Below are 19,498 nucleotides of genomic sequence, written 5' to 3' on the forward strand. Positions count from 1 at the left end.
AGTTGTGCAAAATACGACATCGCCATACTTTTATAAGAACGAAACTATACTTATTAAGGTTAAAAGGAGGGGTTCCCTTCATATTTCACAAACACAACTGATAATTAAATATAGGAAGATGTGGTGCGAATGCCAATGAGACAACTCTCCATCCAAATAACAATTAAAAAAAAAGAAAACCATTATAGGTCAATGTACGGACTTCAACGTTGAGCCTTGGCTCACACTGAACAACAAGCTATATAGGGCCCCAAAATTACTAGTGTAAAACCATTCAAACGGGAAAACCAACGGTCTAATCTATATAAAAAAAAACGAAAAACGAGAAACGAGAAACATGTTTATTTTACATAAACAAACGACAACTACTGTAATACCTTTTTTGTTAATTTTGGGCATCTTTGTACATGTTGTAACTGATTACAAAAAACGTCCCTTTCGACTTCAACATTTTGAGCCATTACCCCTTATATCAATAGCAACCTTTCTTTTGTTGTATGGACCCTTGTTGTTTATTTCATAGATATCTATATACTTTTACTCAAGTTATTGACTAGAAACCAAATGTCTTTGGACGATCACGACAACCCAAATGACGACATTTATACACTTTTACTTCAAGTATATACGAAGGAAAAACATTTGCAGTCTGATGAGTATCTAATGAGTATGTATATAGGTGACGTGATATCAACACAGTTTTCAAACTTTACATCACATCAATCGTCATAATCCGTATTTTCAGGCATTTATGCCAGGAATGTCTTCACAGTACCTTTAACATACGTTTTACATACGGGGCATTTACGCATTGCCGGAGCACAATCTGTACAACATACGATATGTCCGCATGGTAAGAAAGCGACAGTAGAGTCAAACTCTCTACAAACTTTACACTGTCTTTGTTCTTGTAGCTGTCGGTTTTCTTCTAAAACCAAATGAGTGTCTGAATAAAAAGTAAAGAGGATACAATCAATTAAGTAGTGAGAATATAAAATAAAGTTACAAAATTCGAAATGTCTATCAATCTTCATATTCATTGTCATTTCTGGAATTTTGTCACGATATGAAAAAAACATATCCGGTTAGTTGCAATTATATTTGATACAAATTTTTGCGTTATCAGTGAAATTAGGTCATTTATATATCCAAGTGTGAAATCAAATCAAATTACTAATTTATAGCTTTCTTTTAAATTCTTTCGGTAGTATACACATGGAAAATGTTGTTATAGATTATGTCTTTGTTTCAAATTGATAGCAGCAACGTTCGGTATTTGCAGTGTTTGGTCTTAAAGTAGTCCTTATCTGTACCAATACCGTGCCACATATTTTCTGATGATGACATTTATCTTAGTGTGGACTATGATACCGGATGGTGTATGCAGAACAGATAACGTAAATCCTGTCGACGCAATATTCCTTGCTCCTTTTTTAGGTTCATGCAATATCCTGATTTGATTTCTTACCTTGTGTTTTACTTCGGAAAAATACTGTTGGTCTAATATATGGTAGTTAATTCTTTATTAAAGCACAAACTACACCCATTCGAGGGCCAAATGAATGATAGAAATCAAGGCAAAAGAGCACAATTGTTTGTCAAAGGAATTCTGATTATGAGGTGATAAATGTGTTAAAAATGACATAAAATATGATTTCAGTAAAACAATCATGCATAAAGTTTTTCATGAGTTATAAGCAGTAATCACTTGTTGTTGATGCTTGTACTACGTTTATTGCTTTAGTATTTTTACATTCTTATCATCAAAAGAAGCGCCACCTATGCCTCCTGTTGCGCTAGTTTCTGGAACATTCAAAACTTCTGTTATTTGGTTGTTGTCCTCTCTGAGGAGAACATTCATTATATCTGTTGCTGAAACATCTGAGAATCCTTTAACTGGAAAATGATTTTGGACATTTGATTACGGAACTTTCACAAATTGGTTTTTTATCAATAACCTTAATTTCAAATATATTTAATTGAGTTATGTTTTTTTTATTAAAAAAAATAAAGTTCATTTATTTTAATGAATCAAAACACAAACAATGCCCATTCACGTCCGCAAAATATATGATAAACCATTATTGGTGATCTTTAACTCGAGTCAGAGTAACAAGGCGGAATTTTTGATGTTAGTAATTGTTCTTCTGGAAAACAAAACACTTATACATGGCATTTAATCATACCATTCAATAAACTCATCATAGATACCAGGACTAAATTTAGTATATACGCCTGTTCGTCTACAACAGACTCGTCAGTGACGCTCGAATTCTAAAAAGTTAAACAGGCTAAATGAAGTACGAAGTTGAAGAGCATTGAGGACCATAATTCCTAAAAGTTTTGCCAAATACAGCTAAGCTAACCTGAAGTAGAAAAGCCTTAATATTTCAAAAATTCAAAAATTTGTAAACAGTCAATTTGAAATTTTCATAGTTATTCAAATACTTTGATTCCTTACATTTCAATCATCATTTACCTGAGTTGAGTCTCTGAATTTCATTTACAGCATCCATTACTTGATGGCTGGTAAATCCCATCTCTAAAACAGTTCTAGCTGCAATAGTTTGCAATATCCTTCGTTCTGTGTGTTCTATATTTGTTGTGGAAACAGAATTATAAGTAGTATTCACCCTAGAAGCAACAGTGGAACTATCATTAGTAACTGGTTGCATACCCGATGATGAATTTCTGCTATTTGATTGTTCTCGTGTTTGGGAATTTGGTGTGCATAGTTTACTCTTGTCCAAACCGACCACAGAAGTGGAAGCCATGGTTGTATTCCTATTAGATGTGACAGTTCGATCTTCTTGGTGGTTTTTAGGACTGTAGGTGCTGTTTTCGTTACCTCTTTGATCCTGAAAAGCCATAAAATAGTTATCAAATGTACAAAAAGTGAACGCCAGGCGCGCGTTTCGTCTACATAGGACTTATCAGTGACGCTCACATCAAAATATTTTGTAAGATCAAAGTTGAAGAGCATTGCGGGTCCAAAATTTCCAAATCGTTGTGCCAAATACGGCTAAGGTAATCTATGCCTGGGAATAACCAAACCAATAAAACCAGTTTTTGTATAAGATATATACAGTTTATAAAAGGATTTGAATTACTGCGCCAAAAATGAAAATTGCACTGTAGGAAAATATGCATGAAGATATAGGCAAGTAACATTTTCAAAAATGACGCTTAGTTAGTGACTTTAATGCACCCACCTAACACACAGCTGAACTTTGTATAAGTTATAGTATATACCTGAACTTCCTTGCTTGGTTTGTCGTAAAAAAATTGTACGGTGCATTTTTGGTTAAAAATTAAATTAAAATCGAAAAATAATTCCAAATTGAAAAATGACCAACACTTTTGAAGTTTGAAAAATTTACATGAAGCTTAATTTTCTGTTGTAACAATGCAAACATAATGTACGTTAAACATGTCACTATATCAAAAATATTTTTTAAAAATATCAGAAGTAATGTTTGCGAATAAAAATTATTCTTTTGTAAAAATCATGCTAATTTTCAAATTGTTTTTCATTTCTAAGATATCTTTGGCTTAAAACCCAAATTAATGATGTTCGTATTATTCAAAAGTTCATTACTTGTTTAATATATATCTTTATCACTGTACTATTCTGGATTTTTTACCCTTTTACACACTCCTTCTTTTCAATCAAATTTCCAAAATCGATTTCTCTATTAATTTCCCTCAAGTTAACGGACCTAAACGCTTCGAAAAAGAGTATGAATAACCATGTAGGCATTTTTTTAGGTACAAATATGTAAAAAGTATAAACAAAATTAAAGGATCATAAAAGCTGAATGTCATCGTTTTTTCTTAGTAAATTTGCACTTACAAAAGGGAGAGATTATAAATAACTATTGAAAAATGCTTCTTTCTCAATATGAGCAATGCACATTTTAGTTTTCCAACTAAAAGTACGCAAAAAATGTGTCAAATCTGATATATTCCTCATGAACTTGAACGTGAGATATGTCCACCTTTAAATTTCCTACCGTTTTAACTATCGCTTAGTAGACTTATTGCTGGTGCAAATTTGGTTAGTATTTTAGAGGAAGCATAGTTTATGCGCTAGGGCAACGTCAAGAGCCTACATGTTGACATTATGTAAATACTTTAATATATAGGGATATCTATTCATTCAGTTGACAATTTTTGAATTCTTCGTTGATATTTGAAATACAATAAATGTTCTACCTCAGGCCTATTATTAACGAAGCCGTATTTACATAGGATTACGTGATTTTTAAATAATATTCTTCGAAGTTTTACTTGGTTCGATTGTCACTGATGAGTCTTAAGTAGACGAAACGCGTGTCTAACGTAAACAATCGATCAAATGCCTGATATCATTCAAATTGATTTGTTATTCATTACGGTTGTCGTTAGATGCTTTTTATGCTTTTTGCTTTTGTTTGTAGTTTTGAGCATGGATCAAGCTTTTAGGTATATAATTGAAATTGTTTTAGAACCTTTATAGCTTATTATATAGTGTTGGCTATTGCTTCTTGTTTTAGGCCATATGATAAGCTATAGTTGTTTACCTAAAAAAAAAACTGGTATACAGAGATCATAGTGTCCTTATAATCATACTTATCAAAGGTACCGGGCTTATAATATGATATCTTAAGGCTTCTTACTCTTAATACGGATTATCAATTTAAGAGGAGTATTTTTAGAGGGTCAACGCTGACATTTCGTTGTATTCTAGACATGGAACATCAGTGTGGTGTTTACGCGTTCTATAATCAGTGGGAATAATGGTTGGCGATGTACCATGTTTATTGTGAATGTATATTTTTTTTTATTAAATATATATGTATCTTTACCAGCAGTTAATGCTCTTACAGGTTATAACAGCTCGTTAACTATCTTTGTTCCTAAGAAAACTCTCTTTAACGCTTTCGAATTCATCAATAGATGGCGGGTCTATCACAGATTAAACAGATTCATATTGACACGTAGATCGGTGCTGCAAGAAAACTCTAAAGTGTCCGAAACCAAAAATAAGTATGTCTAAGTATAATTAAGACGGTTTAAGCAAGCTAGATATAAGACTTCTAACCACAAAAAAATGCCATCGTGTCACGCCTAACACCAAGTGCATCATCATTCAAACTACATGTTCTGAAAGCTATCATACAAAGACATGGCGTCATAACAAACAAATATGCCAGAAGGTTTACCCAAGGAGGTTTTATTAGATATAACCTCCTTGGTTTACTCAAGTATGAGTACGGATGATAAAATATAAGTTATATGGTTCGCTACTGATCCCCTACGAATCCATAGAGGGTTAATAAAATTCATAGGGTGTGAGGCCGGAGACTGAATGCCCAATGGATTTTATTCACCCTCTATGGATCCGTAGGGTGTCAGTTGTTATTCGTACAACAAATTTATAGCACACTGGACTTTTCTGCTGCGTTTTGATAAAACAAAATAAACAATGTAACACAACAAAATTGATAGATGACGTCACCATTAACGCGTCATGAACCCCCTACAGTCTTATAGAGGGTCACTTCGTCAGGATTTGATAAATTTGTTCTTGTGAAGGAAAAATAAAGGCAACAGTAGTATACCGCTGTTCAAAACTCATAAATCCATGGACAAAAAACAAAATCGGGGTAACAAACCAAAACCGAGCGAAACGCATTAAATATAAGAGGAGAACAACGACACAACACCGAAACGCAACACACACAGAAACTGACCAATCATCAGACAAAACACCACGAGAATAACAAATATAACATGAAAACCAAATACAAGCATATAGCATTAGGAAACTTGTGTCTGTACTGAAATCATTGTAACCCTCTGTTACACAGAATTGTGTCAGTAACAGCGAAGAATCAGGAATTATTCCAGTAAAGCAAAAATTTCACAGGTTCAGTTTTAAAATATAAATTTCTACTCTCTTATATTGTTAAAAATCACAAAATTGAAAATTGCATTATTTGTAATAAATTAGATTTATTTCGTTTCTTTTAAAGAAACAGATTATTCAAAATAACTCCTCCAGAATGACAAACCAAACTATATATAAGTTTAGCTCAACTAAATCCCGCAAATTGATATTAGTTGATAAATATCTATATATATCATAACTTTGAATCCTGGTAGGAAATTAATGCTTGCATTTTTAACTGCAAACCTTTCGACTGCACAAATGTGAGTGAAAATAAAAGCAGTGGATATAAAAAAAAAATACGTTAAGAAATTAAAGTGTTTGTAAAGTATATAATCCCAATTGTCAAAATAAAGATCACCGTGAAACCTAACTTTAGCTTGTAATCGCCGCATTCTTATTTTGCATTTTGGTCAGTTTCACGACAAATCTTACGACTAAAGCTGGTCGTTAGTCATGAATAGTTCAGTTTACTAAGGATTAATCTTGTCTTAAAGTTTTTTGTGAAACCGACTTCTGTATCTGAAGTTTGATAAAACTCAGTTTTGCAGCTATATATTCGCGGGCAAGATTCTATTATGATTGAATATCACAATATCACAGTGACCTGATTTTAGTTTATGGCCAACCCCTATTATATGATGTATATGCATACATGTACTTAGTTTGGAAAACCCAGGTTCAACGGTTCAAGAGATATCGACCGGACACGAACCAGACAAGCACGAATCAAACAATGTTTAAAATCTTGACGACTAAAATGTCAATGGCAATGTCACAATGAACTGATTTAATTTAAGAAGAACCACGTGCCATCCCATAAAACATCTCTGCACTAAGTGCGTTTAACATCAGTTCTATAGTTAAAAGCAATGCATTTTATATTTGAAATAATTGGGTTTTGGATGAACTGTATATCTGTATACATGTATAACAATTCATTTTGTTTATTTTCTTTGGTTACATTACATCTTCTGACATCAGACTCGGACTTCTCTTTAATTAAATTTTAAAGGTACGTTTTGCTATGCGTTTACTTTTTTCTACATTGGCTAGAGGTATAGGGGAAGGGTTAAGATCTCATAAACATGTTTAACCCCGCGCATTTTTGCGCCTGTCCTAAGTCAGGAGCCTCTGATCTTTGTTAGTCTTGTATTATTTTAATTTAAATTTCAGTTTCTTGTGTACAATTTGGAAATTAGTATGGCGTTCATTATCACTGAACTAGTGTATATTTGTTTAGGGGTCAGCTGAAGGACGCCTCCGGTTGCGGGAATTTCTCGTTACATGGAAGACCTGTTGGTGACCTTCTGCTGTTGTTTTTTTCTATGGTCGGATTGTTGTCTCTTTGATACATTCCCCATTTCCATTCTCAATTTTATAAGTTACCTGATTTAAATCGACACGGGCCGCAAACAAGTGGGGACTGATAGACGGACAGACTTAAAAAGGGCATATATTCTCTTTAACTTTGCTTGTGATTGTATTAAACATCTTAGATAGTGATTTCCGATCTTAACACGGCTTGTAGGCTGTTTACAAACAGGAGACTATTGTCACTGTTGATGTGACAAAGACGTCTACTTTTTACTCTTTTTATTTCGTTGTTTTCTTTCCCTTTTACCCCTTTCAACGTATATACAAATATTTCATCATATCTTTTTTATTTTTTTTTAGATGGTACACCATCAATTATAGTTCATACTAACACATTACAGGTCAAATATTTATTATTATATGTCTTTTTTGTAGAAAGTATTATTTTAACTATAGCAGATTAAAAACGTCAAAATGACATCAACTTTCGCCAAATCATAAACGATGTGCCATTAAGATTCAAAGATACGATAGCATAGTAACGTGTAAAGTAAAATTTGAATTAACTATATTTCTAGCTGTTTTAAATAAGACAATGATACTACAAAAGTGATTTTCTTTCAATTTTTTACGAATGACCTTTGATCCCAATTTAAAAAAAATACATCATATTTCATTTTTACGACCAATAAAACAGAATGTATACATGTTTTCCTTTCGAATGATTTATAATAAAGCTGTGTGTTAGATAGGTGCATTAAAAATATTTTTAAGGTCTGAATGTCACTAGCCTAATAACATTAATAAATATACTAGTGATTAATATGACTGTTTAGGGCAAAAGGTAATTCATTTACGCATTTTTTTATATTTAGCCAATTCATATATGTAATAAAAAATAAAAATGCATGTGCTATGTTAAAAAATAAATTTGTTCGATTTTGAGACATTTATCAAAAAAAACAAATCCTTTTTTTCCCTTTTTTCCTTTTCTACCCTTTGGATGGATACACCTAATTATAAAAACTAGTCGGTTTTTTTGTAAAAACATTTTGAAAATTTTTCAAATATAAATATGCTCTAAATATGTATAACAATTCTTTAAAAATAGTTGTATTTCATAAAAGGTTCGTGATGATAGAAGAATATTGTCATTTTCTGCTGTAATTTATCTAATTTTAAAAAAATGGTACAAATTATTTTCAAACGATTCCTGAGATAACCCCTAGTTTTTGGTGGGGTTCGTGTTGCTTATTTTTTAGTTTTCTATGTTGTGTCTTGTGTACTATTGTTTGTCTGTTTGTCTTTTAATTTTTAGCCATGATGTTGTCAGTTTATTTTCGATTTATTAGATTGAATGTCCCTCTGGTATCTTTTATCAAACCTTATGTCATTTAAAATGAGGGGTTCACGACTTGTTTGAAATTAAACAGGAAAATCAGTTGAAAAAAATGCCCTTTTTCCCGATGCAGAAAAGATTAGCAAAGGAAACGTTTTAAATATGACTAGTATATATTTATAGATTATTACATGGCATTTTCCATATGGCCCTGGTATCAGCCCTAGACTCCCATATCAAGCCAGAGGGCTTTAGCCCGAGGGCTTGATATGGGTCGTGGGCTGATACCATGGACCATATGAAAAATGACATGTAATAATCTATTTATCACATATTTTTAAGCAAGACAAAAAACAAATAGCTTACACCAAATTAATATGTTTGATATTTCTTCAAAAATCAAAAAAATATTTAACGAAAAAAAATTAAAAATGTATCACTGTGAGTTAAAAAATAGTACGTATCACAGTAGGTTAACAACGTTTAGTGAAAATTTTCAGTTATAATTCAGAACAATAAATATATTAATTCAAAGAATTGCAAATATATGTTAAGATGCTTAAGAAGAATCCTATATGGCTACTCATTCCAGTGTGGCTTCATATATTTTCGAAATTCTTTATGACGTCAAAGTTTTACGAACACTTTTGTGATTTTCACTGTTGATTTCTACTTTTTTCTTCTACAGCAGATTCGTAACTTTCTCAATTTCTTTTCATTGTGTTCAACTTGTTTACAAATAGTCTTTGATTGACAGGTTACCGGAAGTAAAACTCAGGGGCTTGATATGGATTTTGAGGGCTGATATCGATATCGGCCCGAGGGCTGATAACCAACCTTGACTTCCGGCTATTATTGGCCATGCAAAAACGTACATATCAGTACAAAATATGTGATAATTAAATATACATATACCTGATTCAGAAAGCGACGAGAAATTGGAACAAATATCATTACAGTCCCAAAATATATTTTAAAATTCTTAAAATAAAACGGTAGCAAAACCTGTTGCACAGATCAGTTGGATTAAGCAAATAATGTGTTTGTTAAACCAGTATGTTGTTTTATAAAAATCATGAATTTGGCTCAATTTATAAACCCTCACAAAATCACTTAATTATTCATATGCACAATTTATAATTCATTTGAAACAGACATTGTCTTTATGTGCACATTAAATATAACATTTCAAAATAAGAATACCATGTAATGCTTTTTCAAAACAGCTTGTATGAAGCTCTCTCCCTTGTTTTGTTTCAGGAAGCCACATTGCGGGAACCAGCGAGCATGCTCAACACATGGGTCATCACCTGCATCCCAGTTTCTGAGTCCTCCGCCACAGTGGAAGCATCTAGTGTAGTCATGGTACCCAGCAAACAGGAAACCAGCTAATGCCATCTCACGTGGTGTTTGGTTTAAATATCCTGGCCATCCTTCAAATGAACTTATTCGCATTTGAAGGGGAGCATAGCTCACGTATCTTGGAATTTGGTTTTGAATACCAATATCCCGCTGATTATTACTAGAACCTCTTTCATAATTGCACGCTGTAGAATTATTCGTTATACCAATATTTTGTGAATCGTTTTTACAGTTACTGGTGGGATTTTTATCACTATAAGTATTACTAGCATTGCTTTGAGACCATTGAGGCGATACGACAGTAGGTTGATCTTCCACAATATTATGATGATGAAAATGTCTAGCAGAAGATGTAATATCAGTTACATCATCCTGTTTCTGTCCGCTGGTTAAAACTTTTGATAAACAAATATTTTCATTTAAGTGCAACGTTTCATGTCTTGATGATAGAACATTGAGATTAGATGGAATAACTTCCAATCGCTCCTGTCTTCTTACATTTTGCAATTCCTCTGTAATAGTGTTCTGCCTGTTACCATTCACAACGAGGTCACATGTAGGAGATATTTGCCTATGAATATGCATAGGATTATCACCGGAAATCCAGTCACGGTAAACTACTTCACATAGAAAACATTTAGTTTCAGTAGAATTCCCCGTAGAATAAAATCCAGCTCCGGCGAGACGAACCATACTTATGTTTATACTTCGAGGAAAATTTCGTAGTGAAAATAGTCGTAGCATTTCAGCTGACATCGAGTCATTAGTTATTCGACTTTTTGCAATGCAATTGAAGTACTTATCCATGTTATCAAGTCTGATCAATATTTCTAGAGAGGTAAAGAATCTCAATAGATCACCAAAAACATCAGTTGTGTCTATAATGTTTTGTTTGTCAAAATGCTTTGATGTCTTTCTTCAGTTGATATTATAATAATTCTAACATAAGAACAGACGTACCAGCATTGAATACAAATCGTACAAAAGCTATCTTTTTTTTTTAAATTATCTGTTTGAAAACAGACACTTCTGGCTTTCTACTCGGTTCATTTTTGTAAATATATATTTCTTTGTTTATTGCACAAAACTCAGTCATAGTCCTGTGACGAGGTTTTTTATCGTGTGTATTGTAAGATAATTTACATTTCTACACTGTTAATCTCTTTGGTAAACACTGCGCAGAATATTTACTATAACAATGTCTGTAAACGCTATACCTGCAGCGGCCTTCCATGACGGCTTCGATGATTGCTGTAAAGGAAAACACTGAAATTATTTTTTTAAATATAATCAGCACATATGTGAGCCAATGATTAGTGTTGATGACCGTACATGGACCTATAATGGTTTAATTTATTAATTGTGACTCGGATGGAGATTTGTCTAATTGGTACTCAAACCACATCTTCCTCTATCTATATAATAATTTTCCACAATGTAATTGTGGAGTTAAATAGTGTAACAAATAAGATATATTCCCTCATTCTAATCAAAACTCATCATTAAAACCAGACTGTTTTTTTAAATTCGCACAGCAAATATTTATTATACAAAATATACATCAGTTACTTTCAAATTAAATCAATCGAAAGGCCAAATTGATTTCGCAGCATTAAAAACCAAACATTTGATAAGATTTTAAAATTTAAGAGATCTTGATGTTAGTGAAAGACTAATCTTAGTTTACAGTCACTGATAAATAATTAATAAATAACCATGTTTTTCAACTTAAAGATATTGCATAAACAGTCTGTAAAAGCAGGACCTTGACAAATACAAATTTTAAGTTTCCACTGGATTTTGAACTGCGATTCTGATATCTATTGTGTATCTATGGTTTTGAATGAATGATAATAAGCCTTAATTTTCCGTCTCCTTGTTTTTAACTATAATAGCCGACATTATGAATTCTGGAATGCCTCGAAATCTTCAGCCAGATAAGAAGCAATAAAACGTCTCTTAGTTTGATGTCGGAAGCATTCCTATGACTTTAACTGTGTATGGTGCCGAAGACGATAACATCATTTCACAGAATTTTTGTTTGATGACAATTTTACAATGAATATATGACTTAACTTGAATGATTTGTTTATTTTACATTATACATGTCTCGAACTCGATTGACTCTAAATTTCGGATGAGTCGTAGTTTTCACGTGGTTCCGAACATTTTCCATATAAATGTATGTATTTCGACTCCTGATGAGTCAAAATTGGATGAGTCGAAATTTCGATTGAGTCAAACTAAATTCACAGTCCCAAGGTTAACAAAACCATTCAAAATTCATTATTTATCTCGAACTAATACAAATATGTCAAAACATGACCAGCGGGATTTAAATGGATTGAAAAGTTAACCTGACAATACACTGACCACTGTAATTGATTTATGACATATTATTTCCACGAGTGTTTACCTGAGATTATCTTTTATAGAATTTTCATAAATGATTAGTGATACATTGTTTATGTCCATAACAAGGTATACAAAACAATTAATAGTGATTTACACCAATGCGGTTGGGTGTGTATAAAGTGAGGATTAAGACTTCCGTTGATAGTTCCCTAAAATCTACTCAATCGGCGTCTTTTATCTTGTTGTATTTTCTTTTGAAAAGAAAAAGTGAGATGAAACAAAATAGAGATAAATCTATATTTTCTAAAATCTCTTGTATCGAAAATAACCAATTTTGTCAACTTTGAACGACCTAAATAACTCTAAGATCGATTGGAAATTAATCTCTGAAATAAAGGCCATAGGAAAAATTGTAACTGAAACATTTGAATAAGTAAAAATAATTTTATTATAATACTGAAATAGTTATCAAAAGTACCAGGATTATAATTTAGTACGCCTGACTCGCATTTCGTCTACATAAGACTCATCAGTTACGCTCATATCAAAATATTTATAAAGCCAAACAAGTACAAAATTGAAGAGCATTAGGGATCCAAAATTCCAAAAAAAACATCGATCTGATACCAGAATATCGATCCCCTTCCCATATTAATCCGGATTTATTTTAGCATTACCAAGCTAAGCAAGAGTTGTGTCACTTGGTCTGTCAAACTTCCGGTTTTCGTTTGAGTCGAACTACGTGTATCTCGAAATAATTCTTTGGTCCGACTCATTTCGTGATAAAGAGTGTAGACTGTATTTTAGATTACTTTTTTGTATATGAAGCTTGGACATCCATAAATGTCGCGTATACCCGTTTACTGGCATCAGCTATGCGTCCCCGCGTAAACTCAATTTACGACATTAAACTACCGATTGACGTCTGCAAAGCTTCAGATACAATACAGTTATCTCTTGTTCATCATTTTAAAAGTCATTCATATTTGTTTAAAACAAATCAAATGATACTAAATAAGAAATTAATAAAATTGAGAGGGTATATAAAGGGGACAAAAGATAAAAACTATGATATTTCATAACTGTTAAATTGATAACCTTTAAGAATAAGTTGATCTAAAAACAAACAATAACATGACTAAGTTAACATTGTATTTAGTTATCAAAAGTATCAGAATTATAATTCAATACGCCAGACGCGCGTTTCGTCTACTCGTTCTGATTTTGTCAGCTTTTATTGACTGGTCCTTTTTTATTTACCTTGTAGGTATATGTGTCTACCGTTTTAGGATGTCTAGTCCTTCTATGAATTTTTCGCGTCACTTTATAAAATGCGAACACAAATTGGCAATGTCATGGCAACAGATGACAAAAAGGACAAACAAACAGTATACAAAACACAAAATTAAAAAATCAAGACTGAGCAAAATGAACCGGAGTGATCTTACATGCTCTTGAAGAGTATATAGAAATTGATCCACTTGTGGCACCTGTCGTGTTGCTCGTATTTGTACAAATCTTATGATGCGTTTGATACAGAAGTTCACAAAGTAGAATATATTTGGCTTTCTTTAATGCAAACAGGTCAATTGTTGCAGAGTCTGAGGTATCTAAAAATTCCAAAATATTTTTGATAGTAATGTCGACTTTACAGAAATTGTTTTAGCATGGAAATTGTAAAAAAAAGTATCCTATGTAATTTTTCAAATATTTTTTTTCACGCGTACGTAGACGAACAACACATACAAAATATTTAAAGATATGTTGAAATTGACAACCAGCTTCTCATTTGATTCTCTTAATATCATGTAAAGGAATTTATCAAATATACCAGATACCATTAGTAATGTTTGCACACCGGGCCCGCGTTTCACATGCAAAAAGACTCAATAGTGACGTCGACGTTAGAATCAAGTTTAAATACAAAATAAAATACGAAGCTGATGAAACATTTTCTTACTCCTAAGGTACTTTCCTAATTAATCGCTTCACTTGCGCATGTACAAAAGATAGGATTGGATCTGGAGAAACAAATAAAAGTCCTGATATGTTTTTGAGTGTGTTAGTCCAGTTTATACACCAATAAATTCTGTCAAATACGCGTTAAATCCTGATACTTCTCTAAAATTGGAGATCGGGAATATATTTGTCCACACTCGTTACCCCTTTCACACGTAAATGAAATTATGTCATTTAATAGGCCTGGCGCATGAATATATATGTTGGTTAACGCAAAATATATGTACTAAATGAAATTTGCTATCTGACAAAAAATTAACTTCATAAACTCTCATGTTCATTCAAACGAATGTTTTTGTGTTTATTATTCAATTTAACAATTAACATGCAGTGAAAATAAGTTTTGATAACATCTGTGTTATAATCGCTGTCACCTTGTTTACATAGTTTACAAAAAGAATTATGGTCAACGTCGTATATCGAAAAATAAAACCAACGTCAAGATCAACTACCGGAAGTCCTCTCGTCCAATCATATCAACGTTTTCCGTAATCTGCAGAATTATGTCAACATGAAAAAAAACACAAGTAAACAGTACATGTAAACCAAAAGTGCACTATGAGAACACAGTTACTTTGTTGATAACAAACTTTTTTATTTGAAGATGGTAATAATACTTTTATAATTCAAAAAAAATTATCTTTAGAAACTAACGAATATCCACCAGGTAATCTTTTTGTTCATTGTAATTGGAATCAAAAACATGTTAATTTCAAAACAGACATATACTTTAAATTTGCAAAAAAACAGTGTTCTTCAAGAAACTTTCTCATTATTGTTAGATACGATGCATCAACCTGAATATTGTAAATAAATCGTAGGAATGCGTACAAATCAAGATCATGAGATATATAGCTACCAGATATCTAAAAATCTAAAGTATGATGTGTTTGGTTCATTATTTAATGAAAGAGAAACAGTAAAATATTTATTCGATTTTAACAGCCAGTATGATTCAAAATAAGCTAAGAAACATTGACTATGAATTTTTCGCTTGCAAATGAAAAATTCGGCCTCATTGAATCCGTATTCAATTCAATTTAATCCTATTGCTAGAGATGGATAACACATGCATTGTCCGTGTAAAGTTATTTAAAGGGAAATAATGTACATCAAAAGTTAAACAAAGGTAAATCATTTAATTGACTAATTCGTTCCACCATAAAAAAAAAATTATACAGGTAAAAACGAGGATCAACAAATACTTTTCGTCTATAATATGAAACTAAACAGACCATAAAAACTCTAATTGCGCGAGTTGCTTAATCTTTTTATATCTATACTTATGTTTATATCGCTTGTATGGTCATCATAGGTGTTCCGGTGTCAAATTGATAGTTAATAAGTAAGAGTAGATAGTTCAGACTAAAATACATACGCAACGAAGCTACGTGTTATCAGGCGGACGACCTATTAACTGTTTATTTACGACTTTCAATTGCTTGCATAGATGTTTTACATAGTTATAAATAAAATATGAGAATTTGAGTGAAATCGATGAACAGGAATTTGACAGCTAGTGCAACTTTAGCAACCCATTCCTCTTTTCCCAAAATACAATGATACATTATGTGCCGTGCGACATAACCACTTATCTAAATTAAAACATGTAATTGATATAATTATATCTACATCTTAATTCCTCCATATGTTCCCTATTCATTTTTCAAGGTGATAAAAAAAATATGCAAATAAATATGTAAATAAAATCTTTTTTTTTTTAAACCACATCAAAATTACAATGCAATAGTTTCAAGACTAAAGCATTCATTGTTTTAATGTGAAAATTACCTGGATATATCCGACATACACATTTTCCAAGTTCAGAAAATAATCCATTTTTAAAGTGTGCATAGATATCCGAAATACTGATGCTATGCCATCGAAATAAACAAGCACTACGTTAAAGCATATGCGTTCGTATATCTTAACATGCTTTCAAAATCTTATAAGATCCACGTTCCACCACTTTACACCTCTTTTAGTACTTTATTTCTGTTATATACGTAGAAATCTGGAAATTACCAATAATTTATTAAAAAAAGACAAGTGATATACAATCTTTAGATTATTTTTAACTCTAAAAATACATTCATCAAATAGTTAAACATATCTATAAATAACCTAGGGATTTACATGACATGGTTTACTTGTTGAAAATTTTCAAATTTACAAAGTTAAATGCTTGTTAAACGGACATAAATCATTTAATTTTGACATCCATGTAATATTACGATTAAATTTCTTGTTTTTTTTTAATTACTTCAGTTTTTGTTTTGATCGTTAACTATAATTGTTAGTTTTGATGCATGGAAATAGTGTGCACTTAAACTTTGTATTTGATACATAGCATGCATATCTAATGCGTGAAGCCGTAAACAAATAAAAAAAGAAAAAATTTGAATTATAAATATAAATTGAAAGTGGGTAAGAATAGCTTCGTTTTTTTTAAACAAAAGGTAATGGGATACGTGGTACGGTCGATATCTTCACAAAACATCACTAAATGAAAAATTCTATTTACGAGGGATTTGAATACAAAATGTTTTGCATTGATCTTACACTTGATTTTATTAGTTTACAAAGGTCCACAGGATAAACAATTATTGATCAAATAAAGTATCGACCTCTTTCTCGTAATTATTTCGTCATGTGACAGTTTAATCTTTAAAGTAACAATCTGTAAATTTTACTATTATTTACAGTATGATGTCATCAACAAAATAACAAAAATACCGAATTTCAAGATAAATTTTAAAAGAGAAAGTCCACAAAAACTTATAAAATTAAAGGTTATCAACCATAAAATTCTAAACGAATTGACAAGAACTGTTTTAATCGTGACTTGATACGGGCATTTAAAAAAAAAATGGTCTGGATTTACAGCTAGCTACTCCTACCACTTGTATGACTGTTGTTTATATTTTCGTTGTATTCACAAAATGGGATGAGGAATCCAACAAACACAATAGAAAAATGTGATAATAATTGAGATTCAGCAAAAAAACTGTGTAATGAAGCATCACAGAAATACAACACACCTGACAAAAATATCGAACAAAGATAATAAAATCAAAGTTGCTTTGAAGTAAGCCAATGGTTATAGTAATTAGACCAATCACCAATGATTTACAAAATCGACCAACCAGCAAATCTTTAATAGACGATAATACTTAGATAAGTAAAACATATAAAAAAAATAGACTTTATGCAACTGTGTTGATTTGGAGTAAGCAGTTACGAATTGAGTTTGAAAAGAGGGACAGTAAAACTCATTAACCGAGAATAAACTGACAATGCCATGGCTTAAAACAAAAACGACAGACAAACAATAGTACCCATGACACAACATGGAAAATTGAAGAATAAGCAACACGAACCCCACCAAAAAACTAAGGGTGATCTCAGATGCTTCGGACGGGTAGGCAGATCCTGCTCCACATGTAGCACCCGTCGTGTTGCTGATGTGATAACGAATCCGGTAAACACTCTAATTCGGTGGGTCACAGAAACTACGACTCACTTGGGTAAAAAGGAGCTAAGGTTCCTTTTGTTCATCAAGCTTTTCATATATTCAGGTATTTTAATTTTAATATAGTTATCTGTCAAATGTTCAGGATGAGCATTCTGGTGAAGGCTTATCATTGAAAGTACTTCAAAAGTTTTTTGCATACTGGATTCGCCGAAACCCGTCCAACATTGCGAACAAGAAGCTCAACTGACTATAGTTAGTAGCATCACCGATGAAAGATATATATTTTTGTATTCACCAGAGACAGAACTATAGACTCATAAGCGGAAGATTGATTCTTAGAGAAAATGATTTTAATGGCTATCGTTGACTTCATCAAGTCAGCAATGCACAGTTAGTTTACTCGTTCAGCTCACGGATGAGAATGGTTACTTTACAATGGAATTGATTACAATTTTTTGCTAATAAAATGTAATCGATACCATTACAACTACATCTCAATTCAAATGCAACCGATTACAGCAGATTATTGTTTTCTTTTGAGTAATCATGATTTCTCGTGACTACTTATGATAACATTGTATTCTGCATAAGATGAAGCCAAGTGCATATTTTCAATTAACAGAAAGGACCTAACGCTCAATGAAACTAAATAATCAAAAGGTTGTGTAGTCGGTGGGGACATAACTAACACAGAATTATACATATTATGTTTTACAAGTGTTAATCGGTACCTTAAATGTTTGACAAGAAATCTGTGAGCTTTGGCATTAAAAATAATTGTTTGTCCCAAGTCAGGAGCCTGTAATTCAGTGGTTGTCGTTTGTTTATGTGTTACATATTTGTTTTTCGTTCATTTTTTTTACATTAATGAGGCCGTTAGTTTTCTATCAGGGCCTTTTATAGCTGACTATGCGGTATGGGCTTTGCTCATTGTTGAAGGCCGTACAGTGACCTATATTTGTTAATGTTTGTGCATTTTGGTCTTTTGTGGATAGTTGTCTCATTGGCAATCATACCATATCTTCTTTTTTTATATTAACTTCACTAATCAATAAAACCATAAGTAGTTATAGAAATGTCAAAACTTATAAGACTTCAGTGTTACTGTTGTTTCGTCTTGTTTGTTTGTTTGTTTTTCTTTTTTTCTATATGTTTTCCTGGGTTTTAGTTTGTAACCGGTTTGTTTTGCTCTCAATCAAGTTATGATTTTCGAACAGCGGTGTACTAATCTTGCCTTTACAGCAACTTCTAAAAAAGAAAAAAAAACCTAGTTCGAGTGCATAGACACGATAAATCAGTTTTTCTATTTATGTTCCATCTACCGCCAGAATCGCCAATCTGTCTGAATGTAATAATCGAGAACACAACTGTTGACATTGATGATTCAGCGACTTTACTTATATCGCAAGTATATGACCGCGTAAATAAAAGTTAATGAAATAATGCTGTTTGTCATCGATTCTACTTTAAAGTCGTCTTTCTGTGTATGTTATTTTTGGGGTCCTTTATAGCTTGCTGTTTGGTGTAAGCCAAGTCTCCGTGTTAAATGTTGTACCTTGACCTCAGCTAAAATGGTTTACTTTTATAAAGTGTTACTTGGATGGAGAGTTGTTTCATTAGCACTCATACCACATTTTCCTACATCTAGTTAGAATATCATGAAAACATTCAATTTGTTGTACAATTGTGTACAATTTGG

General features: G+C 32.0%; 1 protein-coding gene across 1 annotated transcript; it reads right to left on the reverse strand.

Moving 5' to 3' along the window:
* Nucleotides 1-469: 469 nt before the first annotated feature.
* LOC143054865 (putative inhibitor of apoptosis) lies at nt 470-16,278 on the reverse strand. Its single transcript, XM_076227942.1, has 4 exons — nt 16,116-16,278; nt 9,792-11,201; nt 2,480-2,858; nt 470-946 (listed from the first exon to the last, which is right to left on the reverse strand). The coding sequence occupies exons 2-4, from the start codon at nt 10,755-10,757 to the stop codon at nt 750-752; spliced, it is 1,542 nt and encodes a 513-aa protein (XP_076084057.1). The 5' UTR covers nt 10,758-11,201; nt 16,116-16,278; the 3' UTR covers nt 470-749.
* Nucleotides 16,279-19,498: the final 3,220 nt, after the last annotated feature.

Source organism: Mytilus galloprovincialis, chromosome 12 (genome assembly GCF_965363235.1).
Source record: "Mytilus galloprovincialis chromosome 12, xbMytGall1.hap1.1, whole genome shotgun sequence".
NCBI lineage: Eukaryota > Metazoa > Mollusca > Bivalvia > Mytilida > Mytilidae > Mytilus > Mytilus galloprovincialis.